The sequence below is a fragment of the Pogoniulus pusillus genome, chromosome 3 (genome assembly GCF_015220805.1).
Source record: "Pogoniulus pusillus isolate bPogPus1 chromosome 3, bPogPus1.pri, whole genome shotgun sequence".
Taxonomy (NCBI): domain Eukaryota; kingdom Metazoa; phylum Chordata; class Aves; order Piciformes; family Lybiidae; genus Pogoniulus; species Pogoniulus pusillus.
In genome coordinates, this window is record NC_087266.1 from 2,426,151 (window position 1) to 2,448,987 (window position 22,837).

The 22,837-nt window shown below is 49.7% G+C and overlaps 1 protein-coding gene across 8 annotated transcripts in view; it reads right to left on the reverse strand.

Annotated features, from left to right (window-relative positions):
- TENM4 (teneurin transmembrane protein 4) overlaps nucleotides 1–22,837 on the reverse strand; it is a 704,151-nt gene that overhangs the window by 175,891 nt on the left and 505,423 nt on the right. For all 8 annotated transcript variants that reach the window (XM_064168972.1, XM_064168982.1, XM_064168953.1 and 5 more), the window contains 3 exons: nucleotides 16,243–16,344; nucleotides 12,136–12,330; nucleotides 6,327–6,527 (listed from right to left, as the gene is read on the reverse strand). In XM_064168972.1, the coding sequence (XP_064025042.1) occupies nucleotides 6,327–6,527; nucleotides 12,136–12,330; nucleotides 16,243–16,344 (498 nt within the window). The remainder of the gene's footprint in view (nucleotides 1–6,326; nucleotides 6,528–12,135; nucleotides 12,331–16,242; nucleotides 16,345–22,837) is intronic.

Here is a 22,837-nt window from a genome sequence, read left to right on the forward strand (position 1 = left end):
TATAATGATTTCATTAGTTGCCAGAACTTGGAGAATGAAGGAACCACTCATCCTAAACCCTTTGCTCCAAGATCTGCCATCACAGATCCTCTGTATCCCAGACTTTAAGCATACTATTTCCCTTCACCTCTTATTGAGTCCTAGCAAGGGCCCTGGACAGGGCTGGGTGCTAGGTTGGACTGGATGAGCTTGGAGGTCTCTTCCAACCTGGCTGATTCTATGATTCTAGGCTGCCCAGAGAGGTTGTGGAGTCTCCTTCTCTGGAGCCTTTCAAGGCCAGTCTGGATGTACTGCTCTGTGATCTGTGTTACATAGGATTAGGGCATGGACTCTATGATCTCTTTGGGTCCCTTCCAACCCCTAACATCCTGTGATCATCCAGTCCAACCTATCACTCAGCCCTAGCCAGTCAACTAGACCATGGCACTAAGTGAACCTCTATCATTACATCTTCCTATGATGCTGTGCATGGTATCATTCACCAGACACTGTATTGCAGAGCTTGTCTATGAAGGCAGAGGCTAAGTGGAAAGGAAAAAACAAGATAAAACAAACAGAAAACAGAAATCTCTGCAATATTATTCCCTTGTGACAAAGTAGAGGCTTAATCCAGTAATGAGTTCCTTTAAGATTCCCACTAAAGGCAGGTGAAATCTACCCACTTAGCTGAGTCTGAGGTTCAAGGAGAGTTTAGTTTCACATTTTATAGATGGCTCCCCAGCTGCTTACACACTGACTGATACCTTCTGAATGAACAGAGCACACAGCATTAACTTTAAGGTGTGAAGAGCTGGAAAACTCATTTTTCATTCTGTATTTCCAGATGATTATGCTGTTCTCAGGGTCTGCTTCTCAACGTGGCTTATGAAAGAGGCTGTCCTTGGCACCAGCCCAGGTAGGCACAGTCCTACAGATTTCACTGGGACTGAGCACCAACAACTTGGCTGAGCTGAGGTTGACTTAGATCAGTACTTAATTCTTTCACTCAATAATTCTTCTGTTCTATTTGGTCTTGTTTTATAGGGACAATAAAAATCTGGCCCCTTTAGCCCCTTCTACAGAACCTCCATGCCAATGGGTTGGGCAGAGTGTTGTTATCATAGAATCAGAATCAACCAGGTTGGAAGAGACCTCCAAGCTCATCCAGTCCAACCTATCTCCCAGCCCTATCCAGTCAACCAGACCATGGCACTAAGTGCCTCAGACAGGCTTTTCCGGAACACCTCCAGAGGTGGTGACTCCACCACCTCCCTGGGCAGCCCATTCCAATGCCAATCACTCTCTCTGCCAGCAACTTCCTCCTAACACCCAGCCTAGATCTCCCTTGCCACAACTTGAGACTGTGTCCCCTTGTTCTGTTGCTGTTTGCCTGGCAGAAGAGCCCAACCCCACCTGGCTACAGCCTCCCTTCAGGTAGTTGTAGACACCAATGAGGTCTGCCCTGAGCCTCCTCTTCTCTAGGCTAAACAACCCCCAGCTCCCTCAGCCTCTCCTCACAGGGTTTGTGTTCCAGGCCCCTCACCAGCTTTGTTGCCCTTCTCTGGACACCTTCCAGCACCTCAACATCTCTCTAGAATTGAGGAGCCCAGAACTGAACACAGTACTCAATGTGTGGCCTGAGCAGTGCTGAGCACAGAGGAAAAAGAACCTCCCTTGTCCTACTGGCCACACTGCTCCTGAGCCAGCCCAGGATGCCTCTGGCTCTGTTGGCCACCTGTGCACACTGCTGGCTCATCTTCAGCCTACTATCTACCAGTACCCCCAGGTCCCTTTCCTCCTGGCTGCTTTCCAGCTACTCTGTCCCCAGCCTGTAGCGCTGCTTGGGGTTGTTGTGGCCAAAGTACAGAACCCTGTTATGTGTACTAACATGCTCTCCCCTTCTATTTTAATCATGCAAGAAGAGCAGCACCCATCCTGTGAGTAAATCTGTCTTTCAAATCAAGTCATCAATTCAGTGGAAAGGTCCAGGCTAGACATGGAAGTTTACAAATCACCTTAGCTGCGATTTTTAGCTGTGAGGCACAATAACCTGAACGTTACAAGCAGCTCGGTGAAGAAAAAGGTCTTGGAATGATGCTCAAGTTTGTCTCAAATAACCTTAGCCTGCCAAAGAAAGTTTGCACTAGATGGATTTATAAAAGCAGTGCAAGGAAAGCTTATAAATCATCTGTACATGACCCTGCAGGTTAACAAAGGGGAAGTGAATTCTGTTTGCGTGTAGAAATGAGCGGTTCTCTAAATCCATCCCTGCCATCCCCAAACCTCCACAGGAACTCAGAATAATGACTCAATTATGAGCTACACTACAAAACCCACTGGAAATACAGGGCTGCCTCACCCCTCACGGTGGGCTTAGCAATGAACTCCCAGACTGTGGCACTGGAGAGGGTTTTTTGTCGCTTGCCGGCAAGCTCTCAGCCTTCCTAGCGGCTTTGTGGCCAGCACTGCCAGCTGGACACTTACTGAATGGAATATTGTGCTAGTCTGAAGCTAGCTGGAATGTTTTGGTGAGAAGAATTAGATGCTAGGCTGTGAAAAGGAAACAGTGGGGATGGCTGCTGCACTCATAGGCTTGCTGAGATGGAGAAGAATGTAAATATAGATAAGGGAATCTCCCTCTGGGCTTCTTGGGCTGCACTTCCCTCTAACCTGCCTAATCCATCTGCTTCTTAACCCCCCCCGGCCAACCCTCCAAACTACCTAGAACATAAGGCAAAGTCTGAGGTAAGGTAGAGGGGTGGGAAGAAGGTGGAAAGGTGGTTGGGAGCCCCTCCTAGGGACTCTGGTTTCTGGGAGGGCTTTTGTGTTTCTCTGCTACTTTTGAACTGGTATGTTTCAGTATATATAGTAAATATCTTCTGGTATCTTGTGCTAAGCTGCAAATATAAAGCTTCATTCAATTTAAGGGTTGGACTTGATGATCTGTGAGGTCTCTTCCAGCCCTGATGATACTGTGTGTAATTTCCAGATCGACTGAGCCTAGTTTGGGTGATTCTCCTAAGTGTGTGTGGGGGATGGGTAACACCCAAACCATCACAACTGAAAAGTATGTAAACATAGGGAAAGAAAAAGCCTAACTTTAAATTGATTCTTCCTATCAGTGCAGGAAACTGAGGAGGGAGGTTCTTCTGCCCTGGGCTCAGCACTGGTCAGGCCACACTTTGAGTGCTGTGTCCAGTTCTGGGCTTCTCAATTCAAGAGAGATGTTGAGGTGCTGGAAGGTGTCTAGAGAGGGGCAATGAAGCTGGTGAGAGGCCTGGAACACAAACCCTATGAGGAGAGGCTGAGGGAGCTGGGGGTGTGCAGCCTGCAGCAGAGGAGGCTCAGGGCAGAGCTCATTGCTGTCTACAACTACAGGAAGGGAGGATGTAGCCAGGTGGGGTTGGTCTCTTCTGCCAGGCAAGCAGCAAGAGAACAAGGGGACACAGTCCAAAGTTGTGCTGGGTGAAGTACAGGCTGGATGTTATGTGGGAGTTCTTCCCAGAGAGAGTGATTGGCATTGGAATGGGCTGCCCAGGGAGGTGGTGGAGTCACCATCCCTGGAAATGTTGCAGCCAAGCCTGGCTGAGGCACTTAGTGCCATGGTCTGGTTGATTGGATAGGGCTGGGTGCTAGGTTGGACTGGATGATCTTGGAGCTCTCTTCCAACCTGGTTGATTGCATGAAAGCCTCCCTTCCTACAGCTGCAAAAGGTTTGATCCACCTAGTTTTAGTCCCAGGCAAGCAGGTCTCCTCTTTTGCTCAATTCTTCAGCCCAGTCAATTTGACTTTATGACAGCCTTGCCCACATCTCTTCCAACCTGGTTGATTCTATGATCTAACCTAAATGGTGACTGTTGACAAGGCAGTGAGGTTTCACATCCCTTGTACCAGTTCATTCAGTTTCTTTAGTCCTTGGAAATTACTCTCTTAAAATAACTTGTGAGCTGTTAAGCTGATTTTCTTCACACATGATAGTAATTCCTCAGCAAAAATGTTGTTTGTGTCATTTTGCTACTATATCCACTCTCCCAATAGTTTTGGGTTAGGGTTATTTTTTTGTTGCTTTGCTGAAAATTCATTTCACTGCTTGCAATGAGCTGCCCTGGATTTCTGGCCTAGTTCCACCCCAGCTGTGCAAAGCAAAAAAGCTTGAACAAGGAGCAGTGACAAGCAAGGGCAAGGAGCAATGGGTGTAGGTTTCAGCACAAAAGGCTCCACCTCAACACAAGAGGGAACTTCCAATGACAAGCAAGGACAAGGAGCAACGGGGGTAAGCTTCAGCACAAGAGGTTCTGCCTCAACACAAGGGGGAACTTCTTCACTGTAGGAGTCCCAGAGCACTGGCACAGGCTCCCCAGAGAGGTTGAGGAGTCTCCTTCTCTGGAGCCATTCAAGACCTGTCTGGATGTGTTCCTGTGTGATCTGTGCAAGGTTGTGTGGTCCTGCTCTGACAGGGAGGTTGGACTCGATCTCCTTGGGTACCTTCCAACCCCTAACATCCTGTGAGCCTGGGATGCTGTTACTGTTGTGGTCTTGTGTTTGTGAGCACAATATCATAGAATTACAGAATCAATGAGGGTGGAAGAGAGCTCCAAGCTCAGCCAGTCCAACCTAGCACCCAGCCCTGGCCAATCAACCAGACCATGGCACTAAGTGCCCCAGCCAGGCTTGGCTGCAACACCTCCAGCCACAGCCACTCCACCACCTCCCTGGGCAGCCCATTCCAATGCCAATCACTCTCTCTGCCAACAACTTCCTCCTCACATCCAGCCTAGACCTGCCCTGCCACAACTTGAGACTTTGTCCACATCTTCTGTTGCTGGTTGCCTGGCAGAAGAGCCCAACCCCACCTGGCTACAGCCTCCCTTCAGGTAGTTGTAGACAGCAATGAAGTCACTCCTGAGCCTCCTTTTCTCCAGGCTAAACATCCCAAGCGCTCCTCACAGGGCTGTGCTCCAGGCCCCTCCCCAGCCTTGCTGCCCTGCTCCAAACACCTTCCAGCACCTCAACAGCTCTCTGCAATTCAGGAGCCCAGAGCTGGACACAGCACTCCAGCTGTGTCCTGAGCAGTGCTGAGCACAGGGGCACAAGAACCTCCCTTGTCCTGCTGCCCACACTGCTCCTGAGCCAGCCCAGGATGCCATTGGCTCTGCTGCCCACCTGGGCACTGCTGCCTCAGCTTCAGCTCCTCTCTGCCAGCACCCCCAGGGCCCTCTCTGCCTGCCTGCTCTCAGCCGCTCTGGCCCCAGCCTGTAGTGCTGCTTGGGGTTGTTGTGGCCAAAGTGCAGAACCCTGCACTTGGCCTTGTTCAATCTCATCTCACTGGTCTCTGCCCACCCATCCATCCTGGCAAGGTCCCTCAGCAGGGCACCCCTATATACACCCCAAAAGACAAAACACAGATGTTCCATAGGTTCTGACTATTCCATGTACTGTAGGATTTCTCAGCATGACATCTAAAACCTAACTGCAGTTGGAAGAAAAGGCTCCTGAATAGTTTCTTTTCAGCCTTCAGGTACCTGATGCAGATTTTGAGCAAGATGCACACTCAGATGAGAAATGAAAGAAGGTCACCATAAACTCTATAAAACTACCCTTAAATATCTGTCTCCCTGGTAGGTATCACAGTATCACCAAGGTTGGAAGAGACCTCATAAATCATTGAGTCCAACCCTTTACCACAGAGCTCAAGGCTAGACCATGGCACCAAGTGCCACATCCAATCCTGCCTTGAACAGCTTGAGGGATGGCGACTCCACCACCTCCCCGGGCAGCCCATTCCAGTAGCCAATGACTCTCTCAGTGAAGAACTTGTTTGAACTATTAAATACTTCTACTCAGCTAACTTCTTTTCACTTGCCAACACTTACAGTCTTTCCATGTGAACTGCATGTGAGACTCATCCTCCTCTAGCTGAGCCTAGAAAAGGACATTCCAAAGGGAAATGAGACCTGACGGATTGCCACCTCCTCCTTCCTGTTTACAAGAACATTTAACCATCTCCTAGAAATCAAAGCAGACCCTTTGGTGGCTACTGGGATTCATCAAGACCCTAAGGGCAGAACAAACAGCTGCAGGCAGCCCATCAGTTACATTCACAGCGCTATAATGAACAGTAGCAAGTCCAGGTGGCTTTAATGGGGTTATTTATGGCATGACTCTAAGCTCAGCCATGGAAGCAGAATTATTTATGTAGTCAAGCTATGGCATTTCTGCTTCCAGTCACAGCCTGCTCGTGCTTTACTGGAACCCAATTTGTAGTGCTCTCCTTGCAGCTCTGAGCCTGAATGCTGTACCAAGGTGAAACAAACCAACAACCAACAGCGAGGCGCCGCTGACGTTACCGATTGAGCAGTCGTGTCCAGTCCAGTTGGGATCACAGCTGCAGAGTCCAGTATCTGGCAGGAAGGTCCCATGACCAGAGCATTGGTCCAGACAAGTGGCTCTTGGGGTCTCACAGTTTGTTCCTCCCCAGCCAACAGAACAGTGACATTCTCCTCGCACGCACACGCCTCGTCCCGAGCAAGTGGGATCCATGCAGTCCACTAGAGATGAGAAAGAGGATGGGAACAGACAGGGAAACAAGTGAGGATTTCAGATAAAAAGTTATCAGACTGCAGGCTGCACAAATACAGATTGAAATAGTTTCACACAGCTCCAACCAGAAAGCAAAGCTCCACTGTGCACAAAACAGATGTTTAATGTAAGATAGGGTCCCAAAAAGGCAGTGAGACCCAAACATTTTTAACCTGGAGAAGACACAGCTTGAGTGCTGTGTCCAGTTCTGGGTTCCTCAGTTCAAGAGAGATGTTGAGATACTGGAAGATGTCCAGAGAAGAGCAGCAAGGCTGGGGAGGGGCCTGGAGCACAGCCCTGTGAGAAGAGGCTGAGGGAGCTGGGGGGGTGCAGCCTGTAGCAGAGGAGGGCTCAGGGGTGACCTCATTGCTGTCTACAACTACCTGCAGGGAGGCTGTAGCCAGGTGGGGTTGGGCTCTTCTGCCAGGCAACCAGCAACAGAACAAGGGGACACAGTCTCAAGCTGTGCCAGGGGAGGTCTAGGCTGGATGTGAGGAGGAAGTTGTTGGCAGAGAGTGATTGGCATTGGAATGGGCTGCCCAGGGAGGTGGTGGAGTCACCATCCCTGGAAGTGTTCAAGCAAAGCCTGGCTGAGGCACTTAGTGACCCCCTCTGCAGTAAGCAGGGGCATCTTCAATCAGATCAGGTTTCCCAGAGCCACATCAAGCCCCTCCTTGGATATGTCCAGGGGCAAGTCCCCAGCCACTTCTCTGGGCAACCTATTCCAGTGTTTAGGATTCTCTTCCCCCCAAGGAGGTAGTTTCCTAACAAGACTGGAGACCGTTCAGTTAGTCTCACTGTCTGGCAACGTGCACCAAAGGACTGAATGTTCTGATTCCCAACTCAAGTGTTCTGCAGGCATCTGTCAGCTCCTCTGCCCACAGGGACATTTCACCCAGCAAGCACAACGTATGAAACACATCAGATGCCCTCCCAGAAAAGGACTGGAGGAGTAAATCATCTATTTCATATAGAAGAGCTTCCAGGACAGCCTAGACAAATCCTTCCCATCTCCTCAAACAGTGTGTGGCAGTGCCCTGGGGATCAATGACAAGTGTCAGTCTGGCTAAGCAGCAAGGAGAAAGCTTCCTGGCTCTGAGACAGAAGAGCCAAACATGGGCAACTTACACAGAGCAGGTTTGTGCTTTATATTCCCCTTCCAACCCTGCAAAAGCTAATAAGAATCCCAATGACCTGCTCCAGACCTAGGAACCTTAAAAGGAAATGCAGCAGCTGCTCTGATAATTCCCTGGATTCTCCAAACCTTCTCAGCCTGACAAGTAATGGCTCAGCAATTACTATCCCAAGGCATGTGAGAACATTTTCTGGGTTTGATTCCTGAAGCCCTGCTCGTAGCTGGAACACTCCTTGAAAATGGTGAGAGGCTGGAAAAGAGGAGTCTATAAATCTCCTTCACTGTTAGCAGGCTGGGAGCTAGGGGGCCAAATTTAGCATGAGACCCTTGAAGCCCTGGCCCTCTTCTTTCCCAGCAATAATGAGCATGAAAAGGACTAAGGAGTGGCCTAGCAGCCCCCTAAGTTCTCAGCAGATGGTTTGAGCATGGAGAACAAAGATCACAGGCTAACTGACAAGAGGCTACCTCCAGGCAATTAATCATCCCTACTGAAGGTCAGCTGGGAAAAAGGTGAGCTTGGGAGGGGGGGTTCCAGCACAGGAGGCAGACAATCTGCTATCTCAGCTCTAACACAGCTGATTATAGGAGGGGAATGTGCATGTCAGAACCCCCCATTTATCATAATCCCAGGGCCATTTTTCATGTTGAAATGAGGCCTTTCAGAAAATGTCACACACAATGGCTGCTTTAATCTCAGCCTCCCTGGCAGGGTCTCTTTAGGCTTTCTGCACCATGGGGAGGGCCCTGGGACAGGATTACAGGCTGCTGCTTTCTTCTTCATCAATTGCTTAGTGGAGTTGGAGTACAATGGTATATTTTTAGGGGAGTTCTGCTTGACACATTTAGCTGTTCAGCTCTGGAAGATGCAAAGATGGGGAGCAAAGGAAGGAAAACAGAGCTGAAATACCAGATTTTATTTGGCAAAGAAGGAAGGGGAAAAAAAAATAAGGGCAACAAAGCTGGTGAGGGGCCTGGGGCACAGTCCTGTGAGGAGAGGCTGAGGGAGCTGGGGGTGTGCAGCCTGCAGAAGAGGAGGCTCAGGGTGACCTCACTGCTGTCTACAGCTACAGGAAGGGAGGCTGTAGCCAGGTGGGGTTGGGCTCTGCTGCCAGGCAACCAGCAACAGAAGAAGGGGACACAGTCTCAAGTTGTGGCAGGGCAGGTCTAGGCTGGATGTTGTTAAGAAGTTCCTGCCAGAGAGAGTGATTGGCATTGGAATGGGCTGCCCAGGGAGGTGGTGGAGTGGCCGTGGCTGGAGGTGTTGCAGCCAAGCCTGGCTGGGGCACTTAGTGCCATGGTCTGGGTGGTTGGGCAGGGTTTGGTGCTAGGTTGGACTGGATGAGCTTGGAGCTCTCTTCCAGCCTGCCTGATTCTATGCTTGGCCAGGGCTGGGTGCTAGGTTGGACTGGCTGAGCTTGGAGGTCTCTTCCAACCTGGTTGATTTTATGATAATAATAATTTTGCATATATCTGCATTGCTGCCTGGAAAATGTCCCAAGTGGTCTAATTCCTGGTTGGAAAAAGCCCATTTATAGTTCAGCCTTGTACAGAACCTTTACCAGGGAGGTAAATGATGCAGCAAGCATGGTTAGTTCTGTGCTTTTCCTCAGTATGCTTCATCAGTCACCCAAGTTATTAGGCTTAGCTGGTACCCAAAGAGCAACTTCTCATTTTGTGCTGTTTAAATTTGCTCCCTTCCCTTTAATGTCTCTCTGGCTTAGCCCAGGCCTTATAAAATCTGAGCCAATAAATGAAGGAAGGAGAGAAGAAAAACTCACATATGATTGTTGGCTGATGTTTTATAAACACTGCTGAACCTTTGAGGGAGGAAAAAGAAAGACAGAAGAAATCCTGGAATGAAAGCCCCTTATACATGTGGGCTAAGCAGTGGAGCTGTGAGAACTGAGAAATAATAAAAGGTAATCAATACCAGATGGGTCTTCTCAAAAGAGAAATTAAAAAGCAAGAGCAATTTTAAAAGTTGTATAAATCATCTTTTTTTGGCCTTTTACTAGATCTAAATATACATAAATACAGTGTGGTCAGCAGGGCCAGGGAGGTGATTCTCCCCCTCTGCTGAGACTCCACCTGGAGTACTGCAGCCAGTTCTGGAGCCTTTATGACAAGAGACATGTGGAGATGCTGGAGAGTGTCCAGAGAAGGGCCCCAAGGATGCTGAGAGGGCTGCAGCAGCTCTGCTGTGAGCACAGCCTGAAAGAGTTGGGGCTGTGCAGTCCAGAGAAGAGGAGGCTCCCAGGGGACCTTCTTGTGGCCTTCCAGCATCTGAAAGGGGCTACAAAAAAGCGGAGGAGGGACTTTGGAGGCTGTCAGATAGGGACAGGAGTGGGGGGAATGGAGCAAAGCTGGAAATGGTTCAGACTGGTGGTGAGGAGAAAGTTGTTGAGCAGGAGAGTGGTGAGAGGCTGGACTGGGTTGCCCAGGGAGGTGGTTGAGGCCCCATGGCTGGAGGTGTTTGAGGCCAGGCTGGCTGAGGCTGTGTGCAGCCTGCTCTAGGGTAGGGTGTCCCTGGGCATGGCAGGGGGATTGAAACTAGATGGATCTTTGTGGTCCCTTTCAACCCTGACTGATTCTACGACTTAGCAGTCACAAAGTTGGGTAGATAAAGGTTTATGGTGGCAGGTGACTTGCTGCACAAAAAGATTACAGACAAGTGCTAAAAGGTACTGTACTTCTGAGCCACAAATCTAAATGCAAATGAAGAATGTTTCTTGGCTAATGCAAGGAAAAAGCCATGAAAGAGCCATTAAAAGGATATCTCATTTGGAAGCAGAATTTACTCCAAGTCCTAATCATGCCTAAGCTTTTAAAGCTGACAAGGATCAGGGACATTCTCTCACACCCTACCAATTTGTGCATGTGAGCAACCAGAATTGCTTGGCATAGCAGAGAAGAAAGCACTGTCAAAGTAATTATACATTGAGATGTGCAAATGGAAGGGATGCTTTAATAAGAACACTTGAACATATGATTAGATGTCATGGTCTCTCAGCTAGATTTGGCTGTTTGAGGCATTTGATGGCTTTTCATCTCATTACTTAACAAATGTGATAGCTGACAATGAGTTACTGCAAGGTATCATTTTTGTGTTGCATCCACACATGGCATCCCTATCCCTAAGGTGCCCATTACTGCTCTGTTTAAGTGCCAGTCCTACCCTGAATTGCCTCCACTCTTGTGGAGGGCCTGTAGGCCTGAAAATAGGCTTACTCATGCCTTGCCCTGTCTGGGTATGTTTTTCTGCCCAAACTAGAGGTGTCCAGAGAAGGGCGACAAAGCTGGTGAGGGGCCTGGAACACAAACCCTATGAGGAGAGGCTGAGGGAGCTGGGGGGGTGCAGCCTGCAGCAGAGGAGGCTCAGGGCAGAGCTCATTGCTGTCTGCAGCTCCCTGAAGGGAGGCTGTAGCCAGGTGGGGTTGGGCTCTGCTGCCAGGCAAGCAGCAACAGAACAAGGGGACAGAGTCTGAAGCTGTGGCAGGGGAGGTTCTAGGCTGGATGTGAGGAGGAAGTTGTTGGCAGAGAAAGTGATTGGCATTGGAATGGGCTGCCCAGGGAGGTGGTGGAGTGACCATCCCTGGAGGTGTTCAAGAGAAGACTGGCTGGGGCACTTGGTGCCATGGTCTGGTTGATTGGATGGGGCTGGGTGCTAGGTTGGACTGGATGATCTTGGAGGTCTCTTCCAACCTGCTTGATTCTATGAGAGAACATCCAGAAGAAGCCAGGAGACAAGGTCAGAGATCCATCCTTTCCCCAGAAGCTGGGAGGATTCCAAACTGAAAGTCTGTGGGCAAAGACTCCCCTGAGGTTTGGACACTTGTAATAGGCTGTGACATATCCCAGGAGCGTGATTATTGAATAATCAGAATGGTGAGTACATGCTTTGATGCCTCTCTAATTTCTATTGCCTCCTGCCCTAGAGCAGAAAGAGCTTTCAGCCCACTCTGGCTGGGCAAGCAGAATACTGACTCCTGCCCTAGAGCAGAAAGAGCTCTCAGCCCACTCTTGCTGGGCAAGCAGAATACTGACTCCTGCCCTAGAGCAGAAAGAGCTCTCAGCCCACTCTTGCTGGGCAAACAGAATACTGACCCCAAGTGGCACTAAGCCACGGGGAAACTCCTCTCTCTGTTCATAGTTGAACTATTTGCTAGTTATTAATAAGTTATGGTGTGATATTAATCCTAGAATGTCTTTCATGACCATGTAAGATCCTTTTAATATTACATCACAGTGGTTGGGGTGGTGAGAGTTCAGAGTATTGAAGTTAACAAATATCTATTTTTATAGACCATTATATTGCACCAATTAATTCCTCCCCTCCGCCACAGTCGGCGCAGGCAGCAGAATACCCTTCCACGACATCCACCCATGTCATTTTGCAACAGCAGTGGAAGCAAAAGGCTCAATTGAATGCATCTTGCAAGTACCTTCTTCACAGCTCTCGCCCTTGTAGCCTGGGTTGCAGATGCAGGTCCCCATGATGCAGGTGCCGTGGTTACTGCAGGAGACGTCGATGCACTGGCTGGTTGGGACGTCACATTCCGCTCCTTTCCAGCCACTGTGGCACAAGCACCTCCCCTTCATGTACTGCCCGTTTCCACTGCAAAGCACTGGGCAGGAGGCTGAGGATAGAGCACAGAAAACACATTAAAACACAACCCTACATGACTCTCACTCCAAAAAGGAGAACAAGAGTGCAGCGTGGGATTTATGTTCTCCACAGGCAGGCTTTGGTGAGGTTTGTTGATTTCTTTGCCAAACCCAATTCTTTCACATGGATGATACCAGGCTGACTGCATAAAGCAAACAAACAGTGCCCTGGAGTGACAATATCTCCTTGCTTCATGCCTCTGAGACTTTTTCCCTCACTAAAGTCAGAATTTTCTTGCAGTCTGACTTTTGGGGTACCAATGTCTTCTTCTGGCAGCATCACTGACCTTAGATTGCTTGTCTCTACCCCTCACCTGCTGCCAGGCTTCAGACTTTCCTCTGCTGGAGACTTCAGCTGCACACAGATCACTCCCCTGCTTTTCCCTTGTAAATTCTCAGCTTTACAGGCTTCAGCTGCTTTGCTCAGAGTCCAGAATGCCACATTGAGACTGTTGCCCTGATTTAGTTCATGTTATGCCATCAACTGCAACTCCACCCCCGTTTTGCATTACTACCTTTGCTGGACTGCATCTATCATCAGACACAAGGCCTGTAGTCTTCCCAAGTTCCCTGCAATAAAAGTTCTCCACATCTATCTTCTGATCTTTGTATCAGTTTCTAAAGGCAGTTTTCATTGCCCTTGTTTACATCAGCCTCTCAGCAGCCTTGCTGCCCTTCTCTGGACACCTTCCAGCACCTCAACATCTCTCTTCAATTGAAGAGCCCACAACTGGACACAACACTCGAGGTGTGGCCTGAGCAGTGCTGAGTACAGGGGCAGAATATCCTCCAGTGTTCTGCTGGCCACACTGCTCCTGATCCAGGCCAGGATGCCATTGGCTCTGCTGCCCACCTGGGCACACTGCTGGCTCATCTTCAGCTATTATCTACAAATAAAGACAGGATGAGGCACTTAGTGCCATGGTCTAGTTGATTGGATAGGGCTGGGTGATAGGTTGGACTGGATGATCCTGGAAGTCTCTTCCAACCTGCTGGTTCTATGATTCTACCTCCAGGTCCCTTTCTTCCTCCAAGCTCATCCAGTCCAACCTAGCACCCAGCCCTGTCCAATCAACCAGACCACGGCACTAAGTGCCTCAGCCAGGCTTTGCCTGAACACCTCCAGGGATGGCAACTCCACCACCTCCCTGGGCAGCCCATTCCAATGCCAATCACTCTCTCTGCCAGGAACTTCCTCCTCACATCCAGCCTAGACCTCCCCTGCCACAACTTGAGACCTAACATAGAATTCTAAAACACCATCTCCCATGGCCAAGTAGGCTTTTGGGGATTTGTTCTCATTTACTTGGCTTAAAAGAATGGGTTAATAATACATTTACAGTTAATGGTCATTAAAAGCAGAAGGATTTTCTGTTCCATGGTTTCCCACTCATTTGGAGAGGGAATTTCAATGCTGGATTGAAGCAGAGGAACATCCAGGATATCTATGACCTAAAAATCTTCATGTGGGCTGAGACTTGCTTATTTAAGGATTACTGCTCAGGGCAGGGACTGATACACAGCTGCAGACAAATACTGTAGCAGCCTTACACATGCCACAGTTGCTGCCCTCCGAGGGATTTGGAGGTCAAAAGCAGCATCTTAGATTCCCCTGAAAACAAACAGGAAAGGCAATGCTGGAGCCTTTGTATCTCATGCTCTTGGCAAGATGATCCATTTAACAAGCCCACTGGGTGGAAATGCATATATAAATATCATTTTGACACTCCAGGTACTAATCTGTCTTCCTAAAGGCAGTGAGTAATCTGATAATTACAAATGACTCTGAATCCAAAGAGAGTCAGATAAAGGATGTTCCTATCAGCCAGAGTGAGCACACTAATGAAAGGGGAGATGCTCATGTGGCTCAGCTCAAGTGTCTCAGAAAGTCGGGTGTATAACCCATGGAGTGGAGGAAATTCCTCTGAAAGGGGCTTGAGAACAAAGGTTTAAGCATTCTGCCTGGTTGGGAAGGAGCTTCTCTTTCTCTGCTAACTCTGCAGGGAGCCTCGGGGAAAACAAACCCTGAACTTCTGCCCCTACCTAAAGTTAGGAGGTGTGAGCAGGAATATGCTGTGGGAGACAGAAAAAAACAACACCACTCCTTTTGTGTCCTGCTCCACGGGTTTGAAAGGGAGCTTGGAAATGCAAACCAAGTGTAAGGAAATGCAAACCAAGTGTAACCTGAGTCAGCAAGAAGTTTGACAGAACAGCTCTCAGGGTTGCAGACTGCCACATCCATCTTACTGGGCTGTGAACTCTGAAACACCTCCGGGGTTTCAGCCTGGACCACACTGCCTCAGCAGAGAGCTCCTTGCCTGCGGGGTGTGTGGCTCTCCTTATCTCTGGGCTGGGATACACTGATGTGACCTAAGCTCAGCTGGAAGCAGAGAGGACACAGGGTTGGACAGAGTTTAGATCTCTTTCTTGGGAAGGAGCCAGCCTGCTTTCCAAAGAAGCCATGAGCTGGGGTGAAAGCCTGACCTGTTGCCTTAGCAGAGCTCCTTGTGTGGGCACTAACTTCTAACACTACCTCCCCTCCCCAGATTTATAAATCTGCACTTAGTTTGCTGGACTGTTGGAGCCAAAAAAGAAAAGAGCCTTGAAAAGGTTGGTGCAGAGCACTCTGGCATTTCTCACAGGCAGCGTTTGGATTTCTCGCTCTGAAATGTGTTCTTACTAAAAAGTACTTCAGTTTCTTCTTTAAATGTTTAAATAACCCAAGAATTCTGGGTCAAAGGAAAATCATTCCAAAACCATTTATTAAAAATACTCTTTTTTTTTTTTTTTCACTTCAGCAGAAAAATGTATTCTATTGTTTGCTGGAGTAAAAATCCTTCCCAGTTTTGGCCAGAGTATCCAGTTCCTCTTGCCCTTACTCTACTCCCAGCCTTATTCTAACCTCACCTCACTCCTCATAGCCAGGCTGTCAGCAATCACTTACAGCTCAAGCAGACTTGCAATGCTTGCAGCCATTAAAAAGGTAATTCATTTTCATATAAACTCTGTCTTTTAAGACAGCAGAATCATAGAATCAGCGAGGTTGGAAGAGACCTCCAAGATCATCCAGTCCAACCTGGCACCCAGCCCTGGCCAACCAACCAGACCATGGGACTAAGTGCCTCAGCCAGCCTCCTTTTAAACATCTCCAGGGACAGCCACTCCACCACCTCCCTGGGCAGCCCATTCCAATGCCAATCACTCTCTCTGCCAGCAACTTCCTCCTCACATCCAGCCTAGACCTGCCCTGCCACAACTTGAGGCTGTGTACCCTTGTTCTGTTGCTGCTTGCCTGGCAGCAGAGCCCAACCCCACCTGGCTACAGCCTCCCTTCAGGTAGTTGGAGACAGCAATGAGCTCTGCCCTGAGCCTCCTCTGCTGCAGGCTGCACACCCCCAGCTCCCTCAGCCTCTCCTCATAGGGTTGGTGTTCCAGGCCTTTCACCAGCTTTGTCACCCTTCTCTGGACACCTTCCAGCATCTCAACATCTCTGTTGAGTTGAGGGACCCAGAACTGGACACAGTATTCACAGTGTGCCCTGACCAGTGCTGAGTATTTATAGGCTCTTGCCACCCAATGGTAGAGTGCTCTGCTGAAACAACAATAATGTCACATTTATGTTTTCTGAAGCTGCTCCCAGAGAGGAAATTCCCAATGTGACATTTTGCCTGTCCAGAAGCAGCTGGGGGGAGGATTGCTTTGTTGCTAAGGTCACCAAAACCACGACGAGCAGCAATGACATCCAACCTGCTTCCATCCTAGTGCAGTACCTCCAAGCTGAGCGAAGTGCACCTTGCAAAGGCACAGGCATGAATATTGATTTTCGTGAGAAAAATGCTAACCAAAGGGAAGAGGCAAAAAGTTAATTGAGTATAAATTCCTACCTCTGCCACAGTCGGGGCCCAGGAAGCCCAGGAAGCAATGGCAGGTCCCAGACACGCAGTCTCCATTCCCATAGCAATTACTGGGACAATTATCCACTGACTCTGCAAAACAAAAAGGCAATTCAGAAACTTCTTTAGGCAAGAAAACAGCTCTGAGTTTGGGGAGGGCTCTGGATGACAGGACAGCTGAAACATCAAAGCAATCACTGCACTTAGAGCTGGCTACAGCCTCCCTGCAGGTAGTTGTAGACAGCAATGAGGTCTTTGTTGTGGCATAGTGGTGACCTGGCAGTGCTGAGTTCATCATAGAATCCTAGAACCAGTCAGGGTTGGAAGGGAGCACAAGGAGCAGGCAGTGCCAACCCCCTGCCATGCCCAGGGACACCCTACCCTAGAGCAGGCTGCACACAGCCTCAGCCAGCCTGGCCTCAGCCACCTCCCTGGGCAACCCATTCCAGCCTCTCACCACTCTCCTGCTCAACAACTTCCTCCTCACCTCCAGCCTCACTCTCCCCACCTCCACCTTTGCTCCATTCCCCCCACTCCTGACACTCCCTCACACCCTCAAAAGTCCCTCCCCAGCATCTTTGTAGCCCTCTTCAGATCCTAGAAGGCCACAAAAAGGTCGCTTTGGAGCCTCCTCTTCTCCAGACCGAGCTGGGTTAAGTGAATTTGGGGCATTTGTGCCAAACAGAGCTGAGCTATGACAGAAATATTCCCTCCATGAAGCTCCTTGAGCCTTGGTTCATCCCTTCTGTCTGCTGAAGGATTATTTCTACCCAAATACCTTCTGGTTTGTTCTGCAATATTAACCAAGCAGCCCAAAGTGCTGGGGGCTAATACTGTATCTCAGTGCAACAGGCATGGAACTATTTCACACTTCCTTTTGTTTATAGTTCTCATTCCCTGAAATTCCCTGACTTGGGCAAAAAAAAAACCCCAGTAGCTATTCATCTTCTGAAGGAAGTTAACAGGTAAGCAAAATGTTATCTAGCACTTTTATTTTGAGGACAGTTGAGAAGATTTGGGTTAAAAAACGATCTTTCACAAAAGAACACAAGCTGCTAAATGTGCACATATCCCCTTCAGAAAGAAAACCAAACCCAAGAATGAAAAGAATCTCCTTTTCTTCACTAAACTGGGAGTGAAGGCTTGAGTGAATGTGAGTGGGTTTGGAAAGCTGATGGAATAGTATAGAAGCAGCCAGGTTGGAAGAGACCTCCAAGATCATGCAGTCCAACCTAGCACCCAGTGCTTCCCAATCATAGAATCAGCCAGGTAGAAAGAGATCTCCAAGATCAACCAGCCTAACCTAGCACCCAGCACTACCCAGTCATAGAATCAGTCAGGTTGAAGGAGACCTCCAAGCTCATCCACTCCAACCTAGCACCCAGCCCTGTCCAATCAACCAGACCATGGCACTAAGTGCCCCAGCCAGGCTCTTCTGGAACACTTCCAGGGATGGTGGCTGCAGCACCTCCCTGGGCAGCTCCTTCCAATGGCAAAGTGTATACATTCCAGCTGTACCTGGCATTAAGCTGTAGCAGTTAATCACCCAATGACTGCTCCTCAGCAGAGAAAGTGGAATCATGACAGAGAACACCTCCAGAATGATCAGGTCCAACCTATCACCCAACCCATCTAATTAACCCATGGCACTGAGTGCCTCATCCAGCCTCCTTTTAAACACCTCCAGGGACAGCCACTCCACCACCTCCCTGGGCAGCCCATTCCAATACCAATCACTCTCTCTGACAACAACTTCCTCCTCACATCCAGCCTAGACCTCCCCTGGCACAACTTGAGACTGTGTCTCCTGGTTCTGTTGCTGCTTGCCTGGCAGCAGAGCCCAACCCCACCTGGCTACAGCCTCCCTGCAGGCAGCTGCAGACAGCAATGAGCTCTGCCCTGAGCCTCCTCTGCTGCAGGCTGCACACCCCCAGCTCCCTCAGCCTCTCCTCACAGGGCTGTGCTCCAGGCCCCTCACCAGCTTTGTTACCCTTCTCTGGGCACTTTCCAGCACCTCAACATCTCTCTTGAATTGAGGAGGCCACAACTGGACACAGCACTCAAGGTGTGACCTGCCCAGTGCTGTGTACAAGGCAAGAACAACCTCCCTTGTCCTGCTGCCCACACTGCTCCTGAGCCAGGCCAGTCCACACTATTATTTCCTGTGTTGCTCTGAGGAAGACACAGATCAGATTAAAACTGCATTTAGCTACACAGGAGTGGTCACAGTGGTACATCTGTCATGGAGTGGGGGTGGAAATCTCAGCCATGTGAATTATGACTCTGCCTTCACAGGAGTACTACACAAGACCTTGTGGTAGCAATGTTATTTGTAAACTTCCTATGGGTGCAAGTGAAGAGAAACAGCTGCAGCAGAGATGTGGAGATTAGCTTGCACTCAGCAAAGGAAGGAAGCCTGTTTCTGGATGCCTGCTCTCCAAACAAGAGGGATTTCTGAAGGATATTTTAAAGGACATGGTGTCATTTGATCATTCAGAAAGCAAAACAGCAGTTTTAAAGAAGAACAGTTTCAACAATTTATGCTTTAAATCTTGGTGCTGGGCATCTCATAACCAGATAGCTCCATGCAATGAGGAGAGTGCAAGGGAGAGCTGGCAGTTGTCATAGCATCAACCAGGCTGGAAGAGACCTCCAAGCTCAGCCAGTCCAACCTAGCACCCAGCCCGACCATGGCACTAAGTGCCTCATCCACTCTTTTCAGCAGCAACTCCACCACCTCCCTGGGCAGCCCATTCCAATGCCAATCACTCTCTCTGCCAGGAACTTCCTCCTTACATCCAGCCTAGACCTCCCCTGCCACAACTTGAGACTGTGTCCCCTTCTGCTGCTGCTGTTTGCCTGGCTCTAATTTCTACTGCATCAAAATGAGGCCTATGAGAGGCAGAAGGAACAGGGGTTGTTTACCCTGAGTGCTGGGTCCAGTTCTGGGCTCCTTGATTCAAGAGAGATTTTGAGGTGCTGGAAAGTGTCCAGTGAAGGGCAATGAAGCTGGTGAGGGGCCTGGAGCAGAGCCCTGTGAGGAGAGGCTGAGGGAGCTGGGGGTGTGCAGCCTGCAGCAGAGGAGGCTCAGGGCAGAGCTCATTGCTGCCTGCAGCTGCCTGCAGGGAGGCTGTAGCCAGGTGGGGTTGGGCTCTGCTGCCAGGCAACCAGCAAGAGAAGAAGGGGACAGAGTCTGAAGCTGTGCCAGGGCAGGTCTAGGCTGGATGTGAGGAGGAAGTTCCTGGCAGAGAGAGTGATTGGCACTGGAATGGGCTGCCCAGGGAGGTGGTGGAGTGGCCGTGGCTGGAGGTGTTGCAGCCAAGCCTGGCTGGGGCACTTAGTGCCATGGTCTGGTTGGTTGGGCAGGGCTGGGTGCTAGGTTGGGCTGGCTGAGCTTGGAGCTCTCTGCCAACCTGCTTGCTTCTATGGCAACTGGGAGCAGGAGTGGGCCCACACTGTTCAGCATCAGGGCAGCACTTAGGTGTGCCATGAAACCTCACCCTGGCACTGTCATTCTGGGGCAAGGTCTGCAAGCTGTGGAAGCTCTGTGTGGAGGTTACATACACATGACCTTTGCAGTCAACTGGAATACCTATGTCAGTGCTTGATGCAGGGCAGACCCCCACTGTTATGACAACACCTAAGGTAAATTAAAAACCTCTTTTTAAAAGCTTTTCTTTCCTTTTTTTTTTTTTTTAAGCTTTTTGCTTGAAAGGACTAAATTGAGTCCTTGAGAAGGAATAAAATATCTGCTCAACTGCCTTGGTGTGTTTATGTAATGTAATGAATAGTAGGGATGCAAAACAGTTCAATAAAAATCAAAGGGACATCTAAAAAGCTCTGTAACATCAGGCATGGCAGCTGGGGCAAAGTGTAACCAAGCACCAGACCAGGCAAAAAGGTAAACTTTGTTCCTGGAAATTCATTAGAGTGCAGCTGAGGTTCCTGTGGAGCCCAGGCCAAGATAAAATACTCAGTGCAGCATTAGGTGTCCACAGGAGATCATACAGGATGGCTCTGACTATGTAGAGTGGCAGGAGGAAGTTCTTCAGCATGAGAGTGGCAAGAAGCTGGAACGGGTTGCCCTGGGAGGTGGTTGAGGCCACAGCCCTGGAGATCACAGTATCACAGTATCACCAAGGTTGGAAGAGACCTCACAGATCATCAAGTCCAACCCTTTACCACAGAGCTCAAGGCCAGACCATGGCACCAAGTGCCACGTCCAGTCCTGCCTTGAACTGCCCCAGGGACGGCGACTCCACCACCTCCCCGGGCAGCCCATTCCAGTGTCCAATGACTCTCTCAGGGAAGAACTTTCTCCTCACCTCCAGCCTAAATCTCCCCTGGCACAGCCTGAGGCTGTGTCCTCTCGTTCTGGTGCTGGCCACCTGAGAGAAGAGAGCAACCTCCTCCTGGCCACAACCTCCCCTCAGGTAGATGTTTAAGGTCAGGCTGGATCAGGCTCTGGCCAGCCTGATCTAGAGTAAGGTGTCCCTGCCCATGGCAGGGGGGTTGGAACTAGGTGATCCTTGTGGTCCCTTCCAACCCTGACTGATTCTGTGATCTAGAAGCTGAGAATGACCACAGAAACACAGGGTAACTGTGCTTAGGTAACCAAACTTTCCTCACTCTTAGAATCACAAAGTGTTTTGTGTTGGAAAAGATCTTTCAAGGTCATCTTGTCAGACCTCCCTGCATTCAGCTGGGGTAGCTTCAACTACATCAGGCTGCTCAAAGCCCCAAACAATTGGAGCTGGAACGCTACCAGGGATGGGACAACTACTACCTCTCTGGGCAACCTGTGCTAAGGTTCCACCACTCTCACTGTAAAAAATGTCTTCTTTGTATCTAGTCTAAACTTACTCTCTTTTTAGTTCATCATAGAACAAACCAGGTTGGAAGAGACTTCCAAGAACATCCAGTCCAACCCAGCACATTGGCCAGACCATGGCACCAAGTGCCTCATCCAGTCTTTTCCTGAACATCTCCAGGCATGGCCACTCCACCACCTCCCTGGGCAGTCCATTCCAATGCCAATCACTCTCTCTGCCAGCAACTTCCTAACAACATCCAGCCTAGACCTGCCCTGACACAGCTTCAGACTCTGGCCCCTTGTTCTGTTGCTGCTTGCCTGGCAGCAGAGCCCAACCCCACCTGGCTACAGCCTCCCTGCAGGCAGCTGCAGGCAGCAATCAGCTCTGCCCTGAGCCTCCTCTGCTGCAGGCTGCACCCCCCCAGCTCCCTCAGCCTCTCCTCATAGGGCTCTGCTCCAGGCCCCTCCCCAGCCTTGCTGCCCTGCTCCAAACACCTTCCAGCACCTCAACAGCTCTCATGAATTGAGAAGCCCACAACTGGACACAGCACTCAAGGGGTGGCCTGAGCAGTGCTGAGCACAGGGGCACAAGAACCTCCCTTGTCCTGCTGCCCACACTGCTCCTGAGCCAGGCCTGGATGCCAATGGCTCTGCTGCCCACCTGGGCATTCCCTACCCTAGCCCAGCCTATCCCACTCAGGAAATGAAGGATCTACAAAAGTGCTTCTAGATCCCTAAAAATGAGAGGTGGAAAACATTCATTAAATGTGAAAGCCTGAACTCCTAAGATGCCAAACTCTTCTTCTGAAGTACTCTTTAAGGTCCTTCCTGCTCAAGAGCTGTAATTATGCAAGCTTGGAGCAAGCCAGCTTTACTCCATGCACCATGCTGACTTACAGCTGTTCTAGAGCTACTTTGGGAGCTTTGCCAGTTGTCTCAGGGGACTTTTCCAGTATGAGTAATCTCACAGCTGGTAGATTTCAAGGGGAACTTGGTTTAAAACTTTATCTCACTGCTTGTCTTCCCACTGCAGTCACTCTTCACCCTGAGAGAAGTTATAAAGTGGCATGATCCTGCCCATACTCATGATAAGAGTCCATGCTACACTATCTTTCATTTAGGAATATCACCAAGTTCAACAGGAAATTGCTCCCTGCTACCATTGCCATATTTTTAGAGTGGAAATTGGAGGCACAGACAAATGCACTGTTTGCTTCATGCCATAAACCGACTCATGTCACAGCAACAAAGCTTCCAGGCTAATGGTCTACTGCTCAGGGGACCACTCTACTGCTGACAAAAGGTCCCCTGAAAACCAACTCTACTGTGCTGAGCTCTATAAAGATCTGCCAACCTGGCTTACAAGTACCTGCAGAGAATCACAGCATCAGTCAGGGTTGGAAGAGAACACAAGGATCATCTATTTCCAACCCCCCTGCCATGCCCAGGGACATCCTACCCTCAGGTAGCCTCATCCAGCCTGGCCTCAAACACCTGCAGCCATGGGGCCCCAACCACCTCCCTGAGCAACCCACTCCATCCTCTCACCACTCTCATGCTCAAGAACCTCCTCCTCATGTCCAGCCTGAACCTCCCCACCTCCAGCTTTGCTCCACTCCCCCTACTTTTGTCACTCTCTCATAGCCTCAAAAGTCCCTCCCCAGCTTTTTTGGAGCCCCCTTCAGATGCTGTAAGGCCACAAGAAGGTCCCCTGGGAGCCTCCTCAGCTCCAGCCTGCACAGCCCCAACTCTTTCAGCCTGTGCTCACAGCAG